Here is an 11,445-nt window from a genome sequence, read left to right on the forward strand (position 1 = left end):
ACGATTCTGAAAATAACACATAGACCCGAAATTGGTAGAAAGTTTTTTTTAAACATACACACATATATATACATGATATCTATGGAAAATATACTGAAACAAAAAAGAAACTTTCTCCAAGTTTGAATGTGGATATGTTAGTACTGTAACGTACTTTTGCCGCAGTGTCAGGATAGCTGTTTCAAAAATACGCCACAAGTTCTACTGTATAAACATATATGCTAACTTAGCAATCAGTTTATATCAGCAACCACCCGTTTCAATGTTATCTTAGTAGAATTTTTATTTCAGGCTTCCGGTATAAATATTACCAAACGCTTCATCAAGTTTTCAGTTCTTTTGGTTTAATAGTGTATAGCAATAGTTTTGTATACCTATAACTGCATATATATCTCTAGAACATTAATCTACTTATGCATCAATATACAGAATAAGTTTCGGCACTCATTTCATAAGACGCTATGTTAAGTGATTTTTATGTTTTCTAAAATATAAGTCAACAACGCTTTTATCGATGTTTGGATTCTTTGGTCTAATATCCGTTTAGTTTTAGGATTAAAAGTTTATCACACGAAGTACGTCAGCTCTATTCAGGAAAATTTGCTTAATAAAAGTTTAATTACATATTCCATGTGATTTAGGAGTCTTTCCTACATACGAAAGCTTACTAAAATCTCAGTTTTGAATGTTTTCTGCTAGTTTTGAATTTATCGCGCGCCTATAGCAATTTACGTGGGCGTTTTGTTGTTCCAGAAATGAGGACTTGTCGCTCTTATTTATAACCTTTGAGCCGTTTAGGAATTCCAGGATAGGATTCTCGACAATCAGATTGCACTTAGGATTTATCTATGAGCCAGTCAGAATCGGTAGAATTCCCATCCTAAAATGAGTCAAACAGCTCACAGGATGCATAATACAAAATTACAAAGTAACATATGAAGTTGTAAAGAATCTTATGTTGAGAATAACACTAACGGCTATTCAATACATTCAATTAAATACTTTATGGTAATTTAGCAGGATTATTACAATTTAAAACGAGAATTAGGGTGATTCCTACAACCTAACTTTACTACGCGAATGACGAAATCGTGCGGTCTGTTTTACACAAATAAATTAATTACAATAAATCTCTTGAACAATTTGGAAGAAGCAAACCATTATTCAATAATACAAAATACATGTTACACAATAAAGTCAATATGCTTCATTTCTAAACCAACTACAGATATGGTACTCGTGTACATAAAACAAAAGATGGCGAGCCTCCATTGAACATTTTGGGAAAGCTTTTAGGATTATTATTTAGACAAAATAAATTGATTAGACTGTTCATGACAATTACTCGAATTATAAACATAAAAATATGGATACTACAAAAATGTGGAGTAACCGACATGTTAATCGCAGTAATAAAGAAAATCGTGCTTCCTAAAATGTCAACAATCTCACATGAAATTCGGAGAAAGGTAACATCAACTTTTAGGAACGTTTTATACATAGTGAATAATTACAAATGCTGAAAACAATATAATTACTTAACTGTCCTTGATTTGAATGGATATATTGCGTTACATTACTTAAATGCTAAAAATTGACAAAAAGTAATTATTTCATAAATAAATAATGATAAAAATAGACATAGTCAGTAACAGATAAAAGCTTACATGTCTTATCAACTCCTCTACCTTAAAAGTCTTTACTTTCCTGAAGTTACCTGTTAAACACATAAACTATCAATATTAACAATTTAAATTATTTTACATTTGATGATTTATGAAATTTTCTTAGAAAACTATTTTACCTAATATTTCAGTTTAACAATAATTCATTTTAATTTTTCAGGTAATTTGGAAGTTTCTTGAGCAGCCTGGGTCCTCGTCTGTTGTAGTGCTGTTGTGTTAACGCAATTGAGGAATTCGCTTGTTGCGAAATGGTTTATGACAAACAAGTTCTCTTCAGTTAAATCAATATTGTTGAGATTATCTGTCATGTTCAATTTATGCTTCTCACTGCGCCTCATCTTCATACAGTAGAACACGTTTGAGCAAATGCTGCGCGAGTGTCAATTCACCTTCATTCTCAAGTAAGAGACGTCTCGGTTCGAAATTTTGTCGCACAAACAAACTCGTAATGACCAGCCCTTAGAAATTCAAAGTATGCAAGCTCGCGCCAGTCCTTGCACCACAATTGACATTATTCTAACATTTGATTTTTTAATCCTTTTTGAGTGGTTTGCTTATACACCGCTCCTTCTAGCCAAAACAGGAATCTGAGAACCAACTATTCTTCATGAGTCTCTCATATGCATGGCGAAGGCGAAGTACTTTGCTGACCTGTTCACGAGATAAACCAAGTCATGATTTGACTATAATAACGCAAGGCCTTTCCAACGAGGAGTCTAGTTTTATTGCTTATACCTGGACGTCGTGTTTGGTCGTGACCAACCCAAGATCTCAGGTTAATGGTTGCTCTTTTTAGAAAAGAGGTGATAATAGCTTTTTACGGAGATTGCGTTTGTTTTGGAACTTCGCGAGCTTTGTTAGTTTTCGTCGAGTCGTTGTTAAGTTTCTGTACATACGAATCGGGTAAGGCTCAAACTTCTCGCGATAGATAGTTTGTGCTGGTAGCACGCACAATGTGCATGCTTGAGGGGTAAAGTGTTTCAATGGCGAATCCATCTTATTTTGGAGTTTGACGGTTACTTGAATTTTTCGAAGAGCAGTAAGCTAACATTACTTGTTGAAGATATTGGCCCCCATTTGCGCTGATTATCAGCACAAAACATGGTGAGCATTGCAGCTAGTGTGCGATTAAATCTTTCTACTGTGCCATTTGACTGGGGATGCGATGGTGTACTTTAATTTTATGTGATGTATGTGCAAAAGTTCGCACATATCGCTAAAAAGGTTTGAAGTGAAGTTACTGCCTTGATCGCTATGAATGGTAAGAGGTAGCACCGAACCGAAGAACACATACAATGAATCAACGAAGCTTCCGCAATGGTAGCTGCTCTTGATTAGGCAGTGGCGATAGCTCTCTGTCCATCTCGTGGAGAGCATCACAATATTAAAGTATATATTGGAGTTACAGAGGATGTTTTTGGAAGTGGTCCAAAAATTCAATCAGAATTTTTCAAGGGGCTTCTGAAACAAATGAAGACCAGGGGCAGATTTGGTGGGTTTTGTGGGTTACGTGATGCACAATTGATCACATCTTTTACAATATTCTGGATGTCCTCTTTCATTCCATGTACCAATAAAGAGCTTTACTGGCGATTTTCTCTATAAGTCTTTTCGGCTCCTAATGACCACGCTTGTTGATGTGGTGCAGAAAATGAATAGTTTCTGCACAAATCTGATTTAGGGACACTTTTGTTTTATTTGGCTTTTCTGCATACATCATTACCAGGTTCTTATACAGACTTTGTTCTTCTATGGAAAGCCTTTCCACATGTCGCTTTCCAGTGGATTTTGCTGAAGACGAAAGTGAGCTTACAGCATGCCAATTAGGGCGATCAACTCATTTTAAAGCTTCAATAATGAATTCGCTCAGGATCTTTCTTTGCTGTTCAGAAAATTTCAACAGGGTCAACCTGCACTGAACATAATGAGTTTCGAAATATAAAGAAGAATTTTGACTGCGCGTTACAGCTCTTAACAAGTGACCATTGTTTAAGTCATTCTCTTCTTTGTCAATGTGAGAAAAATCATTATTATTTGTATCTGAAGTTTTGTCAGTAAAGTGAGAAGAGATATTTTGAAAATTGGCTTGAGGTTCATCTAAAGCATTGTTGCTTTCTTGTTTAGCACATTTTGAACAGGGTGACCTAGATAATGCATCTGCATTTCTATGTTGTTAACCGGGACGATGCTTGACAATGAGATCAATAATGTACCAAGGGGACTTCGATGTCAACCAACCGAGGCAACCTGGCCAGTTGGTTGTTTCAAATTTTTCATCCAACTGACTGCGGCATTATCGGTACGAAGTATGATCTTTTGGCCATAAAAGATTATGATGGAAAGCCTTCAGAGCATGAACTACTGCTAAAAGCTCTTTGGGTGTTACACAGTAGGACATCTCATGCTTATTTAAACTTTTACTGTAATAGCGATGACAACCTCTCTACCATTCCTGCACTTGGAGAGAACAGAGCCTGTTGAAAAATGACTTGAGTCTGTAATCTAGTATGAACTGAAAGCCTGGTAAAGGGTATCCTAAAATAAGGTGATGAGGTTAAACGCTAGCTTTACCTGATTTAAAAGCCTTTTCACATTCCTTCGTTCCAAAGGAATTTAACAGATTTCTCAGCTGCTTGATTTAAGGTGTTTCGCAATTTTTGCAAAGCCTACAACAAAACGCCTATAATACGAGCAAAGACAGCCAAGGAACTTTTTAACATCATTTAGCATAACGAGGTGTCTGCCAATTTTTGCATCAGCTGAAATTTTTCGGGCTCGTTGCAATACCAGATTCTGAAACAAGATGACCTAAAAATTTTACTTGCTTTGAAAAAAAATGCATTTAGATGGTTTGAGTTTTAGGTTGGTCTTCCTTAAGCCTTTGAAAAATATGTTCGAGTCTCTCAATGGCCATGCGGCAACTGTTTTAACTTGGGACAAATAATATCATTCCATATAAAGAAGACATTCTTACCCCATTGACAGCCACGCATAGACATTTTCCATGAGCCTTTCAAATGTAGAAGGGGCATTTTGCTAAGGGACGTCCAAACCTGTCATGAGCAGAAAAATTGGAATAGGCCAACAGTGGTAGCAAAGGCTGTCTTTTCTTGTCGCTCTGGTTTTCATACAACCTGCCAAAACCCGCTATTTTAGCGTCTATATGAACTGAATATTTCGCACGCAGACAATGAATCAATACAGTCGATCGACTCTAGGCAACGATATGCGTCTTTGACAGTAACATCATTTAACTTCCAGGTAGTCTATACAAAACCTCGAGTTCGCATCTTTCTTAGTGACAAGGACATACAGGTGATGCCCAGGCACTTATTTGCAGGACTCAATAACACCTCTTTCAAAGCATTTTTTGTTACCCTCTTCTTTTTCGCAATTGCACGTTTACCTAAAGGCAAACGACGTGGGGGTGTCGGATTGGTTTTGAGCACTGTTTGTATTGATGGAATATTGAACTATGTTTGTTAAACCTATATCTTCTGGAGATTTTGAAGAAAGTACTGTGAGTATTTGCATAAAAGCTTTAACACAAACCATTCTTCTCAGTGTCATTTAAAATCTTTAGTAACTGCGTTCATAAAGATCTTTTAAGAATGGTCTAGGTAAAGATTGGTTCTGTGTCAAATTCAGATTGAAGAACACGTGCAACCCGTGCAGAAGTCGTATCTTGTTCTTCAAAAGTATGATTTTCGCCAGGTACCTATGTTCGTATTCTTATACAAGGTTACTGTATCTTGGTCCATAATTAATAAGCATTAATTCACGAACTCATGGTTTGTTTTTACTATAACCGCTCATCATAATGACCTCTTTCTGAGCCATAACCATGTGAAGATGGCTCGAGAAAACTGTCCTCTAAAAGATGTTCTGACATGATGGAATTTAACAGGTATCCACATTCTAGATTGAGCTGGCAGGCGTACAGTATCTTTTACTTCAACCCTCAAACCTGAAATGGCTTTTCTCCATCTCACAAAGAGTACAAAAAATCATTTCCATTTGAAGGCAGTTTTTGTCTATAATTGATACTATCTTACATTTGTTTCAAAAATCTTGGTCCCTAAGATAACCTCTGTAATCTATGTTTGCATACGAGAATGTCACGTCATTAGCGCTGATCACCAAGCTGAATTAACAAGATCAACGCTACCATAACAACAATCATGTTCACCGTTAACATGCATGTAAGGTTTTGCTGAAACTGAGTGAAAGTGGAAATAAACTGTTGTCTGGGTCCATCTAAAGAAGTTTTTCTTTTCGAAATTATAGAAGTACGCTTGCTCCACAATCAACTGGAGAAAATCCACTGAATAGACCCCAATAAGCATGTTGTGTAAAATCCATTATCAAAATATGTTAAGGTCTGAACCAGGCGCGAGCGTGTGAATTTCGGTAAGTTAAATTGGGCATTTTGGTAGATGCTGATTCTTTGCCCACAGAATCAGCGGCAGTTAGTTTTTCCGAAAATTTTGACTGAATTGCGCCCGATTGTAAGCTGGAGACGTTTTTATAACCGCTTGCGTTGCTGTCATTATTAGAACGGTGGAAAATAATTGTTTTGTTTCTGTTACCAGTAGAAACCTTGTTACTGTTGTTCATTGGACACAGTTTCTCCACAAATGATTTGCAGAGTTGCAACCGAAACACAGTCTTGTGTTACTTGTTGAAGCTTGACTAGAGTTTATTTTTACACGCACGCTCAATATTTTCAATTTTAACCTCAAGTTTCTTTATCATAGATTTCAGTTCATCACCCTCATTTTGTGGTTTTGATGAACTCTCGAAAGCTCGAAATCGGGGCTGTGTTTTGTAATCCTAAAATGCTTTCATAGCGTTCTATCACAGTAACTGCTTCATTTACTGATGTGCAGTCATTATCTACGCAACGGCATTTCATGTCGGTCGATAAAGATTTATACATTTGATTTAAAGCAAGTTTTTCTTTGGCTTTAATTCCAAGATCTGAGTGTGCTTTTTGCGCAAGTTGCCTTAGATCGTCACCTAAAGACGCGATACTCTCACCTCTCTGACGTTTTCTGCTCTCTAGCTTTTGTAACCACAGGGCTTGGTGCTTTAGACTACCAAATCGGTCTTGTAGTCTAGAAACTAACGTACTATAGTCCCTGCGCTCAGCGACTGGCAATGTCATGTAATAGGTTCGAGCCGGTCCTCTAAGACTAGCTGATAAGATAAGGACGCGTGTATTTGCAGCCCAACACGCTAATTCAGAACAATCCTCAAAATGTGACAAGTATTGTTCAAAACATTGTGAACCATCATATGTGTCGAGTTTAACTGTATGTGACATGGAATGGTGTAATGCGGGAGCCGATTGTATAAAATCACCGGCATAGTTATTGTTTGTTCTATTACTAGCTTGCTGATAAATATGAATACCATCTCTAGGCGGTAACTGGTTATTTGGCGAAAAATCCCCGTTATCATTTGAAGTAACAATACCTGTGATATTATCTCTATCACAGACAACATCTGCAGGAAAGCCATTGCTGTCCTGTGATTCATCCAATTGATCGTCTCTATGTTCATTCAACAACGGGAATGAAACTTCGGGATCAGGTGAAGACATATTCACAGATAGAAAAATACGTTTTCTATCTCAAATTAATTGAAGACGTGTGTTCTTATGCGATATATAAAACTTAAAAAAAAATACCGTACTTCTGACACCAGTTTGTAACGTACTTTTGCCGCAGTGTCAGGATAGCTGTTTCAAAAATACGCCACAAGTTCTACTGTATAAACATATATGCTAACTTAGCATCAGTTATATACAGCACCCGGTTTCAATGTTATATTAGTAGAATCTTTTCTTTAGGATTTCCGGAATAAATAATACAGCGCTTTCATCAAGTTTCAGTTCTTTGGTTTAATAGTGTATACATAGTTTTGTATACATAAACTGCATATATATATTCTAACATTTAATATATCTTATCATCAATATACAGAAATAAGTTTCGGCATCATTTCATAAGGCGCTATGTTAAGTGATTTTATGTTTTCCTAAAATATAAGTCAACAACGCTTTTATCAAGTTTGGATTCTTTGGTCTAATATCCGTTTAGTTTAGGATTAAAAGTTATAACACGAAGTACGTCAGCTCTCATTCAGGAAAAGTTGCTTAATAAAAGTTAAATACATATTCCAATGTGATTTAGGAGTCTTTCCTAAATAGAAACTTACTAAAATTCAGTTTTGATGTTTTCTGCTCAGTTTTGAATTATCGCGCCTAAGCAACTTTAGTGGGCGTTGTTGTTCCAAAATGAGGACTGTCGCTCTATTTATAACCTTTGAGCCGTTAAGGAATTCAGGATAGGATTCTCGACCAATCAGATTGCACTTAGGATTTATCTAAGCCAATCAGAATCGGTTAGGAATTCCCATCCTAAAATGAGTAAACAGCTCAACAGATCATAATAACAAAATACAAAGTAAACATATGAAGTTGTAAGTAATCATTATGTTGAGAAATAACACTTACGCTATTAAATACATCTCAATTAAATACTTATGGTAATTTAGCAGGATTATTACAATTTAAAGAGAATTAGGGTGATTCCAACAACCTAACTTTACTACGCGAATGACCGAACAAATAGTGCGGTCTTGTTTTACACAAATAAATTATTACAATAAATCTCTTGAACAATTTGAGAAGCAAACATTATAATCACATAATACAAAATACATGTTACACAATAAAGTCAAATATGCTTCATTTCTAAACAAACTACAGATATCGGTACTCGTGTACCTAAAACAAAGATGGCAGCCTCCATGAAACATTTTGGGAAAGTTTTAGGAATTATTATTTAGACAAAAAATAAAATTGATTAGAGCATGTTTCATGAACAATTACTGATTATAACATCAAAACATAATGGATACTACAAAAAATGTGGAGTAACAGACATGTTAATCCAGTAATAAAGAAATAATCGTGCTTCCTAAAATGTCAACAATCTAACATGAAATTCGGAGAAAGGTAACATTCAATTTTAGGAACGTTTATACATAGTGAATAATTAAAATGCTGAAAACAATATAATAACTTTACTGTCCTTATTTGAATAGGAATATTGCGTTTACATTACTTAAATGCTAAAAATGACAAAAAGTAATTATTTAATAAATAAATAATGATTCTAAAAATAGAATATTTCAGTAACAATAACAAGCTTACATGTCTTACAGTACAGTTTTTCAATCCTTTTGAAACTCGATTTTTACGTTGAATAAATATATTGGGCTTTTATACGGGGATTAGCTGATCGATTTTGCAAACAAAGCGAGTTTTACAAGCTAATACATGTATATAAGCGTGTACATCTAAGTGGTGCCCTTGAACGACTGGCACATACTTTGCGAAAGTTTCTTTTTTGGTTCACTATATGTGTAATATAGTCATAAAAAACAACCTCATACATCATAGCTTTAACTTTACTGTCGTAAAAACAAACAAACAAATGATCTACTATATATTGTCATTGAGCATCGTTTTAAAATTCGCAACAAAAAAAGAAAAGAAAAGAACAAAAGAAAAAGAAAGTGACGGAGAAATTACTCCATATCTATAATAATGATAAAGTAGTATAAGATCTGGCAAATTCTTTGCTGGTCGCCATTCATTACATAATATTGTGTGAAAGTGTCTTTAGTAACATAACGGAAATAACGATAGATACGTCAATGAACAAATATATGTTGTTGTCTTCCTGTTGTCGATTTTACTACAATAATATAAAATAAAACATTTATAAAAAATATTAAATATATGAGCATATGTACGTATCTCAAAATATATGATCAAATTATAACAAACACCCTATGCATATGTATTTGTTTGTTTGTGCTTAAATCGACAATAAAATCAAGTAAATCACAGTAACTATTTATAAAGTATTATAAGACTGTAAGTATGAAAACAATGAGTTTTTCCTTCTGTTAGAATTATTGATTAAATACTAAAATAAATGTATTACAAGTACTGTACACACATCAGTTATGAAAGAAAATAAATTTGTTAAGGTCTGTATGATGATAATCTTAAATATGACAGAATACCTGTTTTGCAGATAAATGGATATCGCTTAGTACATTCTGTGTCATGCCAATGATATGAGGCAGAAGTGCTGTACACCACGCAGTTCTGTCTTGTGCGACCTTCCGGTTGACCTAAAACATTCATTTTATAATGATACAAAACCTTCTGATTTGTAGCTGTATTATGTTAATCATTATTCATGTTTACTTACAAATTATAATTATATCAAAAGCAAATTATTTTTACTGTTATCCTTGAACCTATGAATTATATACATACCAAAATAAAACTTGGATACCCGGATAGTTGTTATGCCATTCTATTTCAAATTCAACAGTTTGCATATTATTTATTATTTGTTTGTGTTAAAAAAGAAAACAAAAAACTATTGTCTGAAATATAACATTTTATCATTCCAAAAACTAGTTTTGTATTTTTACACATACCGCGAGCCCATTTGATAAATGTCGCTGGAGCACTTGTGTCGATCCATTTCCACTTTCCTTCAGACCCTTGGTCAGTCAAACCCAATAGCCAATGAGGACTTGCTACAGCATGAGTGATATTAATTATACTATTTCAAATTTGTTAGAACGTAGCATGCATATTAACTACTTCGACAGTAAGAAATGCCGTTTTTCATTGATATCATCATAAATTGTTATTAAAAGTCAAGTTAAATTAGAAAATCATAATTAATTGGCACACTCGGTTCATTATCATTATTCATAAATCAATATTATTCTTTCTTCGCCGTTATTACTAGCTTTGAAATGAAGAAGGTGTCCAAATAGTGTTTTTATCGTTAACAAATATGAACAGTTCACTTTTATTTAAGCAGATTATACGAGGTCTAAAAACTTATCAAAATATGATCTAAGTAATTATGAACAGAGGTGAATGGGGCTTGTAAAATAGAACCATCTGGCTAACAGAATAGTTATAATACGGCATCATAAATACGTGATGGCAAAATTAATTTTACATATTTTTATTTCTTCACGATGCCAATTAGAAGATAAACTTACATTTCAAGCGGCCTAGCATTCTGACTATAAACGCATTTTCCGCCGCATCTTGTACATACAACAATACAGACTCTCTTTGTTTGCAGAAAGCCTAACAAAAATGATTTGGCATATATCAAATTCCATATCTGTATATAAGAGCTTTACTTAGAAAATCACGGGGGACCAACTTCGTATGATTCATGGAAATTTGCATCGGTAAAAAAGAAAAGTTAATTTCCGGTAAGACATATGTTCGAATAACTCTCATATGAAGATAATAAAACAGCTGCCATCAATATGAAAATCATATTCAGAGTCACTGTTGCCCATATCCACCCCTCAAATTGTTCAAATTTTATCAGTATGAAATGATTTACAGCTAATAAGGTGATAAGTTCACTTATTTTTGTCAGCGAATTGAGAAGAAAAGAAAGGTTTATACGTATAAAATTTTAATTAATTTGTTATGACAATCGTTACATTTTAATCAAACTTTTATTGAATATTTCTGCATAACCAAGTGTTTACATAAACGGATACTGTGCTTAGATTTGCCTAGGCAGATAACTTAAAACGTTTTACATGAATAACTAAAATTATTGTAAAAATACGGAATCCTATTTCGTCCACATTATTTCGCTAGTAACACGCGATAATTATCGCCTCT

The 11,445-nt window shown here is 34.3% G+C and overlaps 1 protein-coding gene across 1 annotated transcript; it reads right to left on the minus strand.

The window, feature by feature from the left end:
- Window positions 1-9,150: 9,150 nt before the first annotated feature.
- Window positions 9,151-10,946, minus strand: LOC132730035 (perlucin-like protein). Its single transcript, XM_060715881.1, has 4 exons — window positions 10,797-10,946; window positions 10,215-10,316; window positions 9,789-9,899; window positions 9,151-9,454 (listed from the first exon to the last, which is right to left on the minus strand). The coding sequence occupies exons 1-4, from the start codon at window positions 10,813-10,815 to the stop codon at window positions 9,411-9,413; spliced, it is 276 nt and encodes a 91-aa protein (XP_060571864.1). The 5' UTR covers window positions 10,816-10,946; the 3' UTR covers window positions 9,151-9,410.
- Between the last annotated feature and the right edge of the window lie 499 nt (window positions 10,947-11,445).

This window comes from Ruditapes philippinarum, unplaced genomic scaffold, assembly GCF_026571515.1.
Source record: "Ruditapes philippinarum isolate M1 unplaced genomic scaffold, ASM2657151v2 ctg12183_1_1_1_1, whole genome shotgun sequence".
NCBI lineage: Eukaryota > Metazoa > Mollusca > Bivalvia > Venerida > Veneridae > Ruditapes > Ruditapes philippinarum.

Bases quoted from the DNA above. Each gene is read 5' to 3' on its own strand.
- LOC132730035 (XM_060715881.1), bottom strand. The intron at 9,900-10,214 runs GTATGTGTAAAA...TGAATGTTTTAG, and splicing joins ATTTATCAAATGGGCTCGCG to GTCAACCGGAAGGTCGCACA. The intron at 9,455-9,788 runs GTATTCTGTCAT...ATATTATTGTAG, and splicing joins TCCATTTATCTGCAAAACAG to TAAAATCGACAACAGGAAGA.